The 17,143-nt window shown below is 33.9% G+C and overlaps 1 protein-coding gene and 1 pseudogene across 1 annotated transcript; both read right to left on the reverse strand.

The window, feature by feature from the left end:
- Positions 1-6,828, reverse strand: part of LOC145050449 (putative tatC-like protein ymf16 pseudogene) — a 41,221-nt pseudogene extending 34,393 nt beyond the window's left edge.
- A 7,556-nt stretch (positions 6,829-14,384) lies between these two features.
- On the reverse strand, positions 14,385-16,241 carry LOC145050450 (AP-1 complex subunit mu-2-like). Its single transcript, XM_078998695.1, has 6 exons — positions 16,162-16,241; positions 15,813-15,994; positions 15,190-15,292; positions 14,981-15,088; positions 14,693-14,887; positions 14,385-14,604 (listed from the first exon to the last, which is right to left on the reverse strand). The coding sequence occupies exons 1-6, from the start codon at positions 16,239-16,241 to the stop codon at positions 14,385-14,387; spliced, it is 888 nt and encodes a 295-aa protein (XP_078854821.1).
- Positions 16,242-17,143: the final 902 nt, after the last annotated feature.

Raw genomic sequence — 17,143 nt, forward strand, 5'->3', positions numbered from 1 at the left:
ATTTGTTTTCTGATGTATGTCTATGTAAGAATACAAAATTTGTCATATATTGCAACTACACATAATCACATAACGATGTATACCTTGCTCAACATGTTACAAGGTGAAATGAAATTTATTGTGTTTTTCTGTTAATAACATTTTCTGTAACTGTTATTGGAAAAATTGTAGAAAAATCATAAAATGTCCAAATCAGGTTCTGTAACTTCTGAGAGTTTGGAAAATGAGTCTAGTTTGTTCATAATTTTTATTATAATTTTTAATGACCTCTAACTTGGGTGAAAAAGTCCATAATCACAGACTGGTCCGGATTGATGTTTGAAATGATAGGCAGTTTTGTAAAAATCACCATAAATTGTAGAAAAATCGTATGGAGATGTGCAAGTAGTCATTTTAAAGCTAAGAAGTGGAACTACATGCACCTAAAACAGTTTTGAAAACAAAAATATTTAAGATGTCCAAAACAGTCCGTGAATGGAGTGAAACTTTTCTGATGAAAGCTGTTAGAAAAATGTAGTTATGTTCTAAGTATTTTAACTTGTATTCCCCCCCTAAAAACTTGAGAAAACGTGAAAATGTAGGGGTATGAACTCACCTTAAGTGTTTTCAGTAGGTAAGTGTTGAAGAAGAGAAGTGTTCAACCCAAGAACACTTGAAGAATCACTTGAAGATTCGAAGCTCTAACACAAATATATTGGAGTTTGTGTAAGATATCCATGATTTGAGTGGAAATAATTGAGATAATCATAAAGAGAATGGATTATGCTTACCAAATGTGGAGGAAAGACTCAAGATCAGCCCTTGAATCTCGAATTTCTAGAGAGAGAAAGTGAGAGAGAAAAGAGTTTGATCTTCTTGTGAAATGAGAGCAAATGAGAGAAAATGAGGAGAGAGGATGATTATCCAGCTCTCAAAAACGTGGGGATGGCTTGTGAGGGAGGTAAAAGGTACAAGGTATGGTGGAAAGGAGTGTGGGTGGTCATGGAGTGGGTATGGGGGTTGCTTGCGTCATAGAATAAAGTAAAGTCAACACTCTACCCTTGTACTTTACCTACTCTTATTTGGATAAGGTTTTATCCTTAAAATGTTATTAAATCCTTAATTTAGGGGTCTTATAATTTAAAATAAAGTTTTGGGTGAAAATCCCATGTTAAAATAATTAAAAACGGGCTTAAAACGCAAATTTGGTTGAAAACCGGGAGAAAAGTGCTTCCCAGCGAGACCTCTCGGTCCTAGGCCGAGGTTCGGTCCCTAGGCCGAGGCTCGGTCCGCGCTGAGGTTGGAGTCGGAAGCGAAAGGCGCGAGAAGTGAAGAAGGAGCGAAGGCGGGGGTCCGGTCCGAAGGCTCGGTCCGAAGGGTCAGCAGGGAAGCTTCGGTTCGGAGTTAAGAAGCGAGAATGGCAGAACCGAACGGACTGTAGTGAACAGTAATGAACAGTACCTTCGGTTCGGTTGGTGAACAGTACCTTCGGTTCGGATCAGCAGCCTTCTTCATCAGGAGGGTTCGGTTCCTAAGAGGGGTTTCGGTTCCTAAGGTCCGTTTTTCGCGTAGACTTCCGTTTTTGGGCTGTTTTTGCCAAATTCGAGGGTCAGGATGCCCCGAGTGATTATAGAAAGTTGGGAGAGATTTCGAGAGAGATTTGAGAGAGATTCCACATACTCAGAGAGATTTGGGAGAGATTTGACATTCTTGGAGAGATTTCACATACAAAGAGATATGTGGCAGAGATTTCACATACTTAGAGAGATTTGGGAGAGATTTGACATACTTGGAGAGATTTCACATACAGAGATATATTTGGGAGAGATTTCACATACCTAGAGAGATTTGGGAGAGATTTGACATACTTGGAGAGATTTGGGAGAGATTTGACATACTTGGAGGGATTTCACATACAGAGAGATATGTGGGAGAGATTTCACATACAGAGAGATATGTGGGAGAGATTTCACATACAGAGAGATATGTGGGAGAGATTTCACATACTTAGAGAGATTTGGGAGAGATTTGACATACTTGGAGAGATTTGGGAGAGATTTGACATAAGAAGAGATAGAGTGAAAACGATTGAGAGAGGTTTCATTGGTGTCCTTTTTGAGTGTCCGGCTACGCACTGCAAGGTCCGTAAACCCCGTTAAGCCCTGTTTAGGGATCTTGCATACTCCCGATGAGTATGTAACATTGTTTTATCGGTTTGGCTCTCCACGTACCATCGTTTTAGGTTAAGGAGATCTAGGTGTACGTACTTTTTGATTTAGGATCTCTCGTTAGAATAGAGAGTTGTTTAGGAGTTACTTATCATAAGCTCTAGCACTTACGGCAAAATGAGTGGACCGGTTTGATTTGTTGACTTTTGTTGACTTTGACTTGACTGAAAATTGACGGTTGTCACAAACCCTGGTCAAATTCAAAGTCAACGGTCAATGTTCAAAAGTTAATATTTCTTCCCAGCAGAGTACGCCCTGCATACCAAGAGAGTACGCCCAACGTACTCTGATGTTGACCAATAGTTGGGTGCTGACCACGTAGGCGCAACGTACCACCAGGTATGCCCAACGTACTCAGGTTAGTCCCACAACTCCATTAAGAGCTTATTCCATTAAGTTCTGACATCCAAAACTCATATTCATGCCCAAAATGATGTCCTATGTCATAAAGTTTCCAACTTTATGACTTTGCATGGCAGTAAAGTGCTTAATGTCCAGAACCCTAAGTTCTTAACCCACTAAGACATCACAACTCTTGTATGGAAGGGATAGAAGGGCCAATATCACATTTTTATAGTTCATAATAGCTTTATAATGGATAAAGTTTCCATCTTTATCCATTAGAATGGTCCCAACAAACAAGATCTAGTCTTTAAGTCTCAAAGGGACCCAAAAGTTCATCTTTTTTAACTTAATCCATTAAATACAAGTCTTCAACTTTCAGATCTCAATCAAAATTATGTTTAGATGTATAAAGTTTCCAACTTTATCCATAACAAGGTCACAAACTTTCAAGATCTAAAGTTTATGCACTAAAATGATCAAAAGCTCATAACATCCAAAACTAGTTAGATCTAACAAATGCATCATCAAACTTCAAACTTTATACCTCTAGAAGATAGATCAAGGTGAACAAAGTCCCGATCTACATGCTCCAAAGCAACCAAACTTCTTCAAGAAGTTCCTTCTTTTCCAAGGTGCACCATACATACTCTAAAGCACTCAAAAACACCTTCTTTTAGCACACAAGGTTCAACTAGGGTTAGGGTTTTATGGAAGGGGTATTGGAGGGGTGGAAGCTAAGAATGAAGTGAGTTTGGGGGAGTTAAGGAGCTTAAATAGGGCTCAAACCACAAAAATAGGGTTTGGGCACTGATTGTGCATGCCCAGCGTACTTATGGTACGCCCATCATACTCAGGGTGCCTCAATACGCCCAACGTACTCAACACAACCCAAACCGACCAAACCTCAAACATGCATAATTTCTTCGTGTTAACTCTGATTTTAATGCTATTTATATCCATAGAAAGGTAACAAGAATCTCTACACTTTTATCAACTCATCCTTGCCTTAAACCTTTCTGAGCAAAAATCCAAAATTCATAAAAGCCAAAACCCTGACCGAACTCCTGAATCATCCAAATTACATTACCTACACCCAAGTGTGTCTAAATCTCTTTTCCTCAAAGGCTCTAAGCATGATGATACTCGGTCTTCGGGTCACCACCCCCACATGGGAAACAATTCGGAACAGGACGTTTCAAATTAAGTAAATCTCATAACAAATGTAAATGATTCCAAGATATAACATAATATATGAAATAATTAACATAGTACTAGATTGACGGCTGAACATATATCTTGCATATATAGAAATATCATGAGTATGTTTAAACAAGAATATAAGTTGCCATATTATAGGCAAATTAGCTCTAATGTGTCATATCACCTTTACGAGGCGTGAGTTGGAATATATTAAAAAATAGGGAAAATGACTTACCAAGGTAATCATCTTTATCGCTTTGTTCACATTTGACAATTTAATTTGTTATATGTGTTCACATATTGTCATTGTCACCGACTATAGCAGGTCACAATGGTAATATGTAAACAAATCAACAAGTTAAATGGTTATATGTTTACGAAAAAAGAAAGTTGTCTAAATGTGAACAAAAAGAAAAGTTAATTACCCTGATAAGTCATTTTCCCAACTTTTAATAACGAATTTATTTTTCATATTTGGTCATGTTATTTTTTTCAAACGTTGTTTTTAAAATATCCATAATATTGATCAATTTTATATTTTACTTTTTAATTAATAAATATGTTTTTGTTTTGTGAAATATTTTATATAGTCTTTTATAATTTTTTTTTCATTTGTTTTTAAGCATATACAATATTTTTAAAGTAAATAGTATCTAACAATAAAATTAAATATGTAATAATAAGTAAGGATGGTATTTTAAACAAATTAAAAAAAAATAGTACTTAGCAAATAAAAAAACAAAAAAATAATCTATATAATGTAAATGTTTTAAAATTATTCAAACTTTTTAATACCTTTTAATTAGATGTTTATAAACTTTTAATTTTTTAATACAACGTTTTAAACTAGCATTTAAATAAAGATATTTTAAAATGTTATAAAATTATTAAACCATCATAGAAAATCTGTGAAATACTTTAAAAATGTCGCAAAAGAAAGTTTAAAAATAAATGTATGAAAGTTATAAAAAAAATTGTATGAAAATGTAAAAAAAAACAAGTTAAATACTTGTAAGAAAAATTTACATTTATAAAATATTTGGTTTAAAAACACTTATATTAAAATTATATGAAAGTATATAAAAAAGTTTAAAAAAAATATAAGTAAAGTTTAAAACGTTGTATTAGAAAAACCTATAAGAAAAAAATATCATGAAAATGTTATAAGAAATTATAAAAAGCTTACGAAATTTGTAAAAAAAAATTGTTTACATTTAGACAACTTTCTTTTTTTGTACACGTTTGATCATTTAACTTGTTAAATGGTCAAATGTGTACAAAAAAATGAAGTTACCTAAACGTGAACAAGACGAAAAAGTAATTACCCTTGCAAGTCATTTTTCCTATAAAATATTGTAAAATGTACAAAGGTATAAACTGACTCTGCCTAATACACACATGTCTGATATGAAATACAATAAAGTACAAAAGACGACTATCGAACTTTTAAAAATAACCGTTGGCGTTAAAATATGTTCCTAATTGAAGAGTTGTTGATAACATATAGTGTTGATTAGAGGTCTATTGATTATGTATGCTGATCGGCGGACTATGTTTGATCATGATAGGTAGCTAGTTAGAGTTGGCCAATATCCTAAGAAACAACAAAACATAGAAGGATAGAACAGTAAAGCTGGAGCAATTTTCAGAATGTATTTCCCAAATTGAAACTTACAATTTATATACTATTAGTGCATAATGGAAACTAAAAACAAGGAAGCAGACAACAGTAACAATAGTGGGTTCCTAAAGAAAACCATGGTTCCAACCGCAAATTGCTTGTCGGTCCTATGACTATTGGCGAGATCCGTCATTCTTTTTTTAGCACGTTTTAAGTTATCTTTTATAATGGACCATAGTCGATTATGCTCTATAAAGGTGGCATCTATTGATGCTATGGTAGAACTGCCCGGTTGGTATCGATTGATGTCCGGGATAGGTAGACAATATAGCGCTTGGAACGAAGCTATATTGATGGCTGAGTGATGGGTTGTGTAGTACTAGAATCCATCTAGGTATAAGAGTTTACTCCAAGATTGTGGTTCCGAGCCAACAAAGCAACGAAGATAAGTTTGCAAACAGCGATGGACAACCTCCGTTTGAACATCAGACTATGGGTGGTAGGAGGTGGAGTAGCGGAGTTTGGTACCCAATTGCTTGAAAAATCTTGCCAAAATTTACTCAAGAATAGAGGGTCTCGATCTGAAATGATGCTACGAAGGAGGCCATGGAGGCGGTATATGGTTTGTAAAAACAAGGAGGCGAGTAACACCACATTATACTTTGGTGGAAGAGCTATAAAATAAGTAAACTTTGAAAATCGATCTACAACTCCCCATATTATTTATTTTCCATAAGAGGAACGCAAGTGGGTGATGAAATCCACAGAAATATCACTCCAAACTTGTGCTAGAACCAAAACGGGTTGGAGTAATCTATAAGGTTTATGAGTCGGGTATTTGGTTTGTTGGCATATCTCACAACATCTGATGAACTCCTTGACATCATCTCTAAGTTTGGGCCAACAAAAAGTGGAAGTGAGTCGACGTATGTTAGGGTGAATACCTGAGTGACCTCCCATTGGTGATGAATGATATTCATATGGTATTTTGGAGCAAAGTGACTAAATTTCTGGAATGAAGAGGTGATGTTGTTGGTAGAGTAAGACGTCGCGAAAAACAATGACTTTGCCTATGTTGGTTTGACCGGTTAAGTTTTGGACCAGTTGTTGACCAGGCTCAGTGTGGTAATATTTGCAAAGACCAGCTTGCCATGTGAGGTCAGCTGTTGATAAGGCTAAGACAATTGCATCTTCTATTCTGCTCAGTGCATCAGCGACATCATTTTCCTTACCGGGTTTGTAAATGATTTCAAAGTCAAATCCAATTAATTTAGAAGCCCATTTGTACTGTTCAGGAGTTTGAACCACTTGTAAGAGGAGGTGCTTTAGGTTTTTTTGATCAGTAAATATTTGAAATCTCCTTCCTAATAGGTATTGGAACCATTTTCTTACTGCTTTAGTGATTTTAAAGAGCTTACGTACATATGCTGAAGCGACCTGCATACGTGGGCCCATTTTTTTTGTTGAATAATGATATGGGACGGTCATTCTGGGACAAAATTGCTCCTGGAGACATTTGACGCATCTGTAGTAACATCACAGATAACATCAAAGTTAGGAAGCGTGAGTATGGTTAAGGAGGACATCGTTTTCTTGTGAGCAAGGAAGTTGACTGGCTTCGGTTAACCATTCAAAGTTCTTCTATTTGAGAAGGTTGGTTAAGGAGGATACAATATGGGCATAATCACGCATGGATCTTCTGTAATATCCGGTGAGTCTTAGGAATCATCGCAAGGTTGTGAATGATTTGGCTTGAGGCCAATCTTTTATAACTGCTACTTTCTCGGGATCAGCAGCTACTCCGATAGAGGAGATGATGTGTCCTAAGTAGTCAATGGTGTGGGCCCTAAAGGTACACTTTGACCACTTTGCATGAAATTTATGGTAAGCCAATGTTTCTAGTACATCCTGCAAGTGTATATAATGTTTTTCTGCAGAAGAGCTGTAAACCAGAATGTCATAAAAAAAACTAAGACGTAGCAGCGTAGCACGGTTCGGAATAGATCATTCATGGTGGCTTGAATGGTGGTTGGGGCATTGGTAACCTTAAATGGCATTATGAGAAACTCGTAATGGCTATTAGTTGTTCGGAAGGCAGTTTTGTGTGTATCCGATGGAGGAACCGGTATTTGTTGATAACCTGCTCGGAGATCGATTTTTGAAAAAATCGAAGCTCCATGTAATTCATCCAGTAGCTCATCCACCGTAGGGATTAGAAAACAAAATTTGATGGTGATGACATTGAGGACCCTGTAATCGACACAAAAGCGCCAAGTCCCGTCTTTTTTCTTGACAAGTAATACCAGGGAGGAGTATGGACTATGGCTCGGTTTTATAATACCGTTTGAAAACATTTCTAAGATTAGGTTTGTCATCACCTATTTATGGTAATGGGGGTATCTGTAAGGCTTAACATTGACTGGATTGGCAGAAGTTTCAGTGGGAATATGGTGGTCTTGGAACGATTGGGTGGTAAGGTTTTGGGTGTGTCCAAGACAACTTCATATTGGAGTAACAGGTGGTCGATAATAGGGTCTGGGTGTGGGAGGATTGAAGGTGGGTTTGGTGTCGGTGATGGTTCAAAATTTAAATAAAGAGTATGTAGGGATGCGACACTCTCCTGGTGAATTAGGGATTTTAGGTTAGAAGATGAGACATGTGTAGATTTAGGTTTACCTTTGAGTGTTATTGTTGTGGGCCCTTTGTAAAATGTCATCTGGGGTATGGAAAAATCGGCCAAAATTGGGCCCAAACTACTAAGCCAAGCGACGCCCAAAATTAGGTATGCTCCCTCCACAGGAAGTATAAAAATGTGATGGAAAAGGGTGTTTTAGCAAGGTGAACGACAAGGTTGGGGCAAAGCCCATTACGTTGAATGTAGTCGCTGTTTCCCACCTTTACAAAAAATTTTGTGTTCGGTTCATGTGAGAGCTGAAGGAGAGAAACGAGTCGCGGTTGAATAATATTATGTGTACTCCCACAGTTAATGAGAATGCTTACCGGATGTTTGTTAATGTGACATGAGATACAGAGATCTTGAGGTGAGGGTAACCCAAAGTAGGCGGCTATAGATAGTGCAAAGAATTGGTGTTGATCTATCGGTGGCGGTGTGTCGTCATCGAGGACTAGCGGATCGCTGGTGTAGTTGGTTTCACTCTCATTATCAGCAATGAGAAGAAACTGTGGCAAATTGCACTTGTAACCGGGGGCATACTTCTCCAGGAAATGGAAACACAACCCTTCGGCCCTGTGTTTTTGTAAGGCGTCTGCGGATAGCCGTGTGAAGGGTAGTGATGGTTTGGGGGTGGGCAGGAGACCGATTATGGTTTGTGGAGCTGGTGTGGTGGGTATAAAGGCGGTAGAGGTTTTAGCGTTGGTGGAGGGGTTTTGGTATGTGGAGTAAGGGCGAGTTGGTGTCAAACGGGTTTTAGATAAGGATAATTTATCTTCCATTAGTTTAGCTAATCTTTAAGCTTGATGTAACGAGGTAGGCTGACGCATTGCTAACTCGTTTTGGATTTCGTAGCGAAGACCCGATAAGAAGCAAATGAGAAGTGCTTCATTGTTTAACCCGGTAACACAATTACTAATCTTCTCAAATTCTGCATGGTACGCCGCAACTGTGGAGTTTTGTTTTAGTTTGAATAAGGTGGCTTGATGGTTTTCATAGGTAGAAGGCTTGAAGTGGAGTTCCAAAGCGTGCGGAAATTCCAACCAGGTGCCCAGTAAGTTGTTATTTGCCAAGTATTTGTACCAACTTAGTGCTTCTCCCATGAAATAAAAGACTGATAATGCAATTCGTTGTCCAGGGGAAATAATGTAATATTGGAAATAGTTATTTGCTTGAAATAGTCGACCCAATGGGCCGAAACCGTTAAAGAAGGGAAGAAGGATTTTGGGTGGGCGAGGTTGTTGGTGTGGCGGTGGTGGTGAGGGTCCATGATAGATATGGTTGGTTGTGAGAAGGGCGATTAAGTTATTGACAACTTCTGTTTGGTTTGTCATGTTGGTGGCTTGGGTGGTGAATTGGTTGGTAATGGTATCAAGGTGATTAGTGGTGGTTGTGGACAAGTGAATAAGGGGTTGGAGTTGATCCATGTACAGTGGTTGGTTCACCAATAGGAGCTTCTTGTTTAGGAGGCATAGTAAGCAGATGAAAGCACCAATTGATAGGTAGTCAGTTAGAGTTGGCCAATCTCCCAAGAAACAACAAAGAATGATAGAATAGTAAAGCTCGAACAATTTTCTGAATATATTTCCCAAATTGAAACTTATAGTTTATAAACTCCTAGTGCATAATGGAAACTAAAAACAAGGAAGCAGAAAAAACAATAATGGGTTCCTAAAGAAAAGTAACATCCTTTGACTAGCAGTTGTATGACCAGGTCTTATTCCTTCATTAGGTATCAGACCCATGTTATATGAGTTTATTTAAAAAAAAAAAATTAAATATAAAATTCTAAACATTTGAGAAGTTTAAATTTATAAGAAAAATGAGAAAATGTTAAATTATAAAAATTAAAGTTTTTTTTCTCTAAATTTAAACAAATAATTTAGATAAATAAATAAAGAAATTAACAAAGTTTTAATTTAGTAATTTTGAAATTAAAATGAAAGTTCATTAAGGAAATTAATATGCATTTATTATTGCATTTAAATATTTAAATATTATGTACAGAAAAACCATAAAATGACATGTGGAATAAAATTTAATTTAAAATAACCATAAAATAACGTTTGACAAATTGAATATGAATAAAAAAAAACATTTATTTATTTAAGTAGATTGTTTATCACACCAGATGTGATGACTTAATCCAAATAACAAGCAGGCTTCCTCTTTTCTCTTATGGGCCGGCCTTTCTTTTCCATAACTGGATTTCATGTTGGTGGGCTGGTGTAACTGGGCTCATGAAGTGTATCAGATCACTTCTTCGGAGTATCAACAATAGTCACTTCCAATCTTATCCATTTGTGTTTGTGTGGTGATAAACAACGAAGACGGCAAGGCAATACTGCCAATACACAATGGTTTAGTGGTGAAAGGCGATGGCCGATGGGGGGTTTTCAATGGTTTCAAGCAGAGACGTGGAGCGATGGTCGGTGTGAAGGCCGATGGAGGTATTGTTGGCGTGAACAATTAACATCAGTCGTAAAAGAATAAGAGGCGTGACTTTTAAGAATAAAATTTGTTTTTCTATCTTATGGGAAATTGGTCGTCAAATAGACCTTTTAATTTCTCTACTCTTTCAAAAACAAACAGTTTATTTTTTCTTTTGTCACAATACATGCATGACCGCATACGAAAATGCTGAATAATACCACTTTCAAAAAAAAAAATAATAACTTTAACGACACAAATTTTGCAAAAAAGAAAAGAAAATATAAACTTAGTAAGGTCCACAAATTTGTAGCAACCCCGCCGCAAAATATGTGGTTATTTTGAGGCATGAAAAAAAAAAAAGAAATTAGGTGACCAGTATAACTACATTTATCGTGTCTTCCTAATTAATCGTGTCAAATATTGGCAATTACTTGTCCATTTGTCTAGATTTATGTATTTTGTGATTTTGATTATAGTTTTACTTTTTTCTTCTATTTTGAGAGTTTTTAAGTTAAGATGTAAGTTCGTTGTTACTAATATGGTTCTACTTCTCACATGTCTATTCATATACGTACCAACTATAAATCTTGTCGAGTGAGTCACTTGTACTTGAGACTATTTTGAATTTTGGCACAACTCCATTATAACAGATTTCTGTTTGGTGCTCGACATTTGTATAGAAGGATTTATATATGTATCCAAATGGACGGGTAACAAAATTTCGTACATGTCCAGGTGGTAATTGTGATCTCGACAGCTCAAACTTATTTCCACGTCAGCACATTACGTGCCAAACAGTTAACACATCACATGGTCCACATCAGTAGTAATATAGTGCAAATCATGCACGTAAATTTCGATTTGTGTTGCAACACTCGAAAAGCGTCAAATGCACTTTTCTTTTCACATTGAATCACAGCTGTACACGTGGCACCTGCCGCCGGTTCCTTATATGCCACTTGGTGCAATCATGGATCCTAAATTGACAATAGCTCGGATGTGTTCATATTTAGTTATATGATATGATATTTATCCAAATTTAAAACCTTATAAATAATATAATTGTAATAAAATTACAATACTTGAACTGATGAAGTTATTAATCACAAGGTAAATGTATCCTATTTCGTTATTTTTAAGAACATTTTAAACATTATCATGAGATATATTTAAATTGTATGATACCATAGAGTATTTTAAACATTATCGTTTAAAAGTGATTTATTATTTTAATGGCACTTTTAAAGAAACTACCAAATACCAATATGTTTTTATTGATAAAATATCAACTTAACCAACGGCATGTCAAATTTCTAAATAATGTTGCTAGCTATTAACATCACACGAAATGGTTATAACATGTGTTGTGCATAGAGTAAACCATCAATCTTTTAAAAATATATCTAGTTTGTTACAAACAGTATTTCAAATATTTATTTATTTATAGATGATAACCAATGATTGAAATACGTTAATTTCGTAAAACAAAATATAAATCCATATGATTACGTTTTTTTAACAAAAGCCATAGAGCAAACGGCTAACATAACAAATTTATTACATATTAAAAGTTAGAGAGAAATTTTCAAATAAGTGTTGGTATATTTCATAAAATAAAGATATAAGCTAGAGTTTTAAATTCTAAAAAAAAAATATTATTTGAAACTTTTATATAGGTTCAAGGAATATATTTGTGAATTAGAGTTTTATTCGTCAATTTAGAAAACCCCAGGAGGAAAAGTGAAAGGGAGCCCCACCTCTCCTCCTATAAAAGCATAGTGCCAAAAGAAGCCAAAACCATCTTATAAATTGATGCCAATAATTTAATTTTTTCCATGTGGCCATTTGGGTTTATATTAGGTTGCATATTATACATAAGTTATTCAAAGTTTTCAAATAATGTCATGTTAAAATTGTTGTTGTTTTAAAATAAATATGAATTTAATTTTAAATTGGTATTATTATTATTTTCGAACGATAGAAATTTTATTAGAATGACGATAAACTAATCAAACCAAATAAAAAGCAAGCATAAGAACCTACACCCAACCTAACCTACCAAAATTTTGATATCCCTCCTAAACCAATTGTTACCCAAAGAATATGGGAAATAATTATATCAAAGAAATATCAATCTTAGATTCTACAACCCACATACCGGTTTAAGTTGTCACTCCTAAACCTATTGTTAAACTAAGAAAAAACAAAGCAAAACAAACTGACTGGGCAACAGTTTTATTAAATAATAATAATAATAATAATAATAATAATAATAATAATAATAATAATAATAATAAATCTTTTTTATAGTACTCCTACATGGTGTAAATAGAGGGTCTCAAGGTAGACATAAACCAACATATATAACCGTTCATCATCATAATAAGTAATTGTGGGCAACATAGATCCCCACCATCACATGCTGGGCAAAGAAGAAGGGGGGCATACATGATACATCCCTCTATTATCAAGTTTTTGTCCAACGCCAAACTCCAAGAAAAAAAAAATCAACCTTTGTAGCAAGTAAATGAACTCATATATTAGGAATATAACTCATCACCAATTCTGATGAGAAACGCAATCAATTATTATTCATAGCTAAATCTATTTAAATTTAATAAGTTTTTAAATACTCAAGAACTAATATGAATGATTGATTTTTTCAATCAATGTTTTAGAATTATTCTTACCGACTGAATGATTGGCTTTTTCATCTGTCGATTCAGATATTTTCTTATATTCATTCTTACGGTACTTATGATTTTCATATGAGCTTAACTCATATATCATATAGGGACAGATAAGGAGACATAAATATATTAATTTGTGTTGATAATATAGGCAACTTTGTATACCTTTTTCTTCCTTAAATTTGATGTAAGAGTAACATGTCATATGATTATTGAATGATCGGCCATTGACAAAATCTTAATGATACGATATGTTCTATAATAGAAGGAATATATGCATACATGAATGATTGGTTGATTATATTTTATTTGTTTCTTTAGCATGTTAATTTAAACCATAAATATCCAATTAGGTGTGTTTTACTTATAGTTTTTTTTAATGTCAATTCACCAATTGGAGAGAGAGGTAAATATAAAACGGATACATAAAAAAGGAATGTCGGATTAGGTATTCATGTAATACAAATACCGTAACATCATATGTATGATAGATGCGATTATGACACTATGGTTATATAACTAACACACACACACACACACATATATATATATATATATATATATATATATATATATATATATATATATATATATATATATATATATGCTTAGGTTATTATATTAAAAATAATTATTGTGTTATTGTATGCATAAATGTGGACCAATCAATTTACTTATTTTAAGTAAGTGATTATTACATATTATTGAATTAAATATAATTCAAAAATACCATCTATTCTAACTAAAATGGTATTCTAGCCAATTAATATAGATTTAATAACGGAAAGTTGCATATTTTAAGGAAAATTGCATATTTTAAAGGAAAATAGATTCTATTAATTTTAAAAATCTGATTGTATGGATGATAATTCTCCTAATTCGTAACATTCTGACGGAATATGTTTATCAATATATTGAAAAATAATAAATATGATTGAACCATACAAGAATACACATTCTGACATAATATATATTTTGATTTAATGAACTTCTTGAAGAATAACAAAACTTTGGATACAAGTTAAAAAAAAATTCATTACATTCTTAGAAAAGAAAAAAAAATTATATACTATTCTATGAGAATGTTACACTTATTAATAACAAAGAAATACAATATATAAATCATTCTACCAGATTATATTATTACATATATTTTCTTTTCATTATATTGTATATTATTCTGCTGGAATAATCCATTCTTTTTGGAAGATTGGTGGTCATTGTTCATCTTCATCCCATACAATGTTCATCTTCAAGATTCTATTATAACAGAATCGAAATTCAAGATTCCGTTCCAGTAGAATGTTGTAAGTTTCATATGTACCTTGTTTTGCTTTGATATCTCTCGTTTCGTTCCCAGCCAAAAAAACAAGAACATTCTTGTTCTTGATTTTATGTGTACATGCAAATGAGAAATACAACCACTCATTGATATTGCTTTATATACAACCAATCATTAAGAAATACAACCAATCATTTCAAAAACCTAGATTGGGGTAAAATTAAACTTCATTGGTTTACATACCTACGCTCCTTGAATTGACTCCTAGCTTTTACCATAATTTCCATTCGACTTCTTGAATGCCTTTCAATTTGAGCTTCCACCCATATCAAAGGCTTCACCTGAGTGCTAAGTCGATATGTCATCAGGTCAAATGCTCCATCAGGAGGCACAAATGATATTGTTCTATCATTTTCAAAACGTGCCAATAGCACACATCTACACCAAATTCGTCCATAGCCTCAAATTTTATAAAACTATCTATATATATAATATATGTGATATAAGATTTAAAAGAAAATGAAAAATTACTGGTGGAACTTAATGTCATCCAAGTCAATGGCTTTTCCCTTTGTAGTATGTCCTTGTGCCTCCAATAATACTCTATCATTCAGTCCAAGCTTACACTCAAGCATATCAATGTAACAAGAATGAAATAAAGGCAAAATTGTCCATTAGTTATTTAAAAAAAAAACTTTTTAAAGATATATAATAGAAAATAAAGAGAAATTTAGTTTGACCTCAAATAAGTTCGTATCTTCAATGCACCAACGACTTTTGATCTAACTATTTGCCCATTACCGTTGACAAGCATATTCACACTCTCCACAACATCCAAAAATACTTGAAGAGATTAGCAAATTGTTTGTTTGTAAATTGTAATATGAGTGATAGCAACAACCTTTCAATATATTAACAATTAGAATGTAGACATACATCTATGAATGCCTTGGAGTGCATGCCACAAGCATCAGAGACAGAGGTGTTTGTAGCAGAGGCATCTAGAACAGTAGCACCAACAATCTCATGTTGAATTGTGCGGGGACCCATAATAGAATCCACAGCTCTGTGAGCCACAACACTTCCAGTACCAAAAGCCATTCCTAACATACCAAAAGTGTCAAAATATAACTCAAATTCATAAAATTAATAAAGAAAGAAATAAAAAGTGTATACGTATAATAAAGATATAGGATATGGTTTATATTGAGTTACCTTGAGCTATGGTTGAACCAATACCTCCAAAAATCGATCCACTACCACTAGACTGAACAGGGGCAGGAGGGGGTGATTGGTTAACTGGTGCTGGAGGTGGAGCACGAGCAGGTGATAGTAATCATTTAGAAAAATCCCACAAGAAGACATGCATCATTCTTTTTGTAATGTATCCCTTCACTACGGCATGAGATAGCATTTGTAATAGCCATGGGAGGTCTCTGTGAAACTTCCATCCTATATGCATCAGTCTTTATGAACTCACTAAGGATTTTAGCTTCAGTGAATTGAGGGTAACCAAAGTCTAGGGAGAAGAAACAGAAGTTGTTGCTGTCATCTTCTCATTAACCAAAAAAAGCCCTAAATTCTCGCTCAATGAGAAACAGATGTATAATTTCTCCGAAAATGAGTAAAATTTGTAGAGGATTTCAAAGGAGAAGCTCAGATTAGCAACATCGAGAAATAGGGGTAAAATTAAACTTCAGTGGTTTACATACCTATGCTCCTTGAATTGACTCCTAGCTTTTACCATAGTTTCCATTCGACTTCTTGAATGCCTTTCAATCTGATCTTCCATCCATCTCAAAGGTTTCACTTAAGTGCTAAGTCGATATGTCATCAGGTCAAATGCTCCATCAGGAGGAGAATGCAAAAATCTTGTTGAAGCTCATCGACGGCAACAACAAATGATGGTGGTGGCGATCTTCTTTTGGAGGTAGGGTTAGGGAGGATCGAATGGGATAAAATACAATATTGTTGATTGTTTTAAAAAGGGATAAAGGTAGGTCAAAGTAATTACTATAATTATAAGAGTGTATTTGTAGAAATTATTTATCAAATTACTAAATTACCTTTATTTATTTGTTTGATTATTTATTTATTTTTTAAATTTTGATTGGCCCACATTTATTCATACAATAACACAATAATTACTTTAAACACTTGAACCTAGCTCTCTCTCTCTCTCTCTCTATATATATATATATATATATATATATATATATATATATATATATATATATATATATATATATATATATATATATATATATATATATGGTGAGGTTCAATAGAGAACCATAATTAACCAAGGAACATATTTTTTTTTTAACTTTTAGAACTTATTTTTTATAAAAAAAAACTAAAAATACAGAAATTCATAACTTTTTATCATTTTTCCAATGATATAAAATTCGATTTTTTTTACGTCAAATTCACAATGTGAATCTTCGAAAATTCACAACGTGAATCCGAATTCACACGGTGAATCCAAAAAATATTTTTCACATTCATAATGTTAATATATGAATTTAGATATTTTTAGATTTTTTTTCGATAAAGAATAAGCTCTAGAAATTGAAAAAAAGATTTGGTTCCTTGAAGAACCAATGATTATGGTTCTCTATTGAACTTTTCCCTATATATATGAACTTTTCCCTATATTAACCAAGGAACCAATTTTTTTTTAACTTTTAGAAC

Source organism: Lactuca serriola, chromosome 5 (genome assembly GCF_051521515.1).
Source record: "Lactuca serriola cultivar US96UC23 chromosome 5, Lser_US96UC23_V15, whole genome shotgun sequence".
In the NCBI taxonomy this organism is placed as follows: domain Eukaryota; kingdom Viridiplantae; phylum Streptophyta; class Magnoliopsida; order Asterales; family Asteraceae; genus Lactuca; species Lactuca serriola.

Coding starts and splice junctions, on each gene's coding strand:
- LOC145050450 (XM_078998695.1), bottom strand. CDS start 16,241: ATGGAAGATCAGATTGAAAGGCATTCAAGAAGTCGAATGGAAACTATG. Junction 15,089..15,189: donor AAGATACGAACTTATTTGAG/GTCAAACTAAAT, acceptor TTCTTGTTACAT/TGATATGCTTGAGTGTAAGC. Junction 14,888..14,980: donor GATGACATTAAGTTCCACCA/GTAATTTTTCAT, acceptor AATTTGGTGTAG/ATGTGTGCTATTGGCACGTT.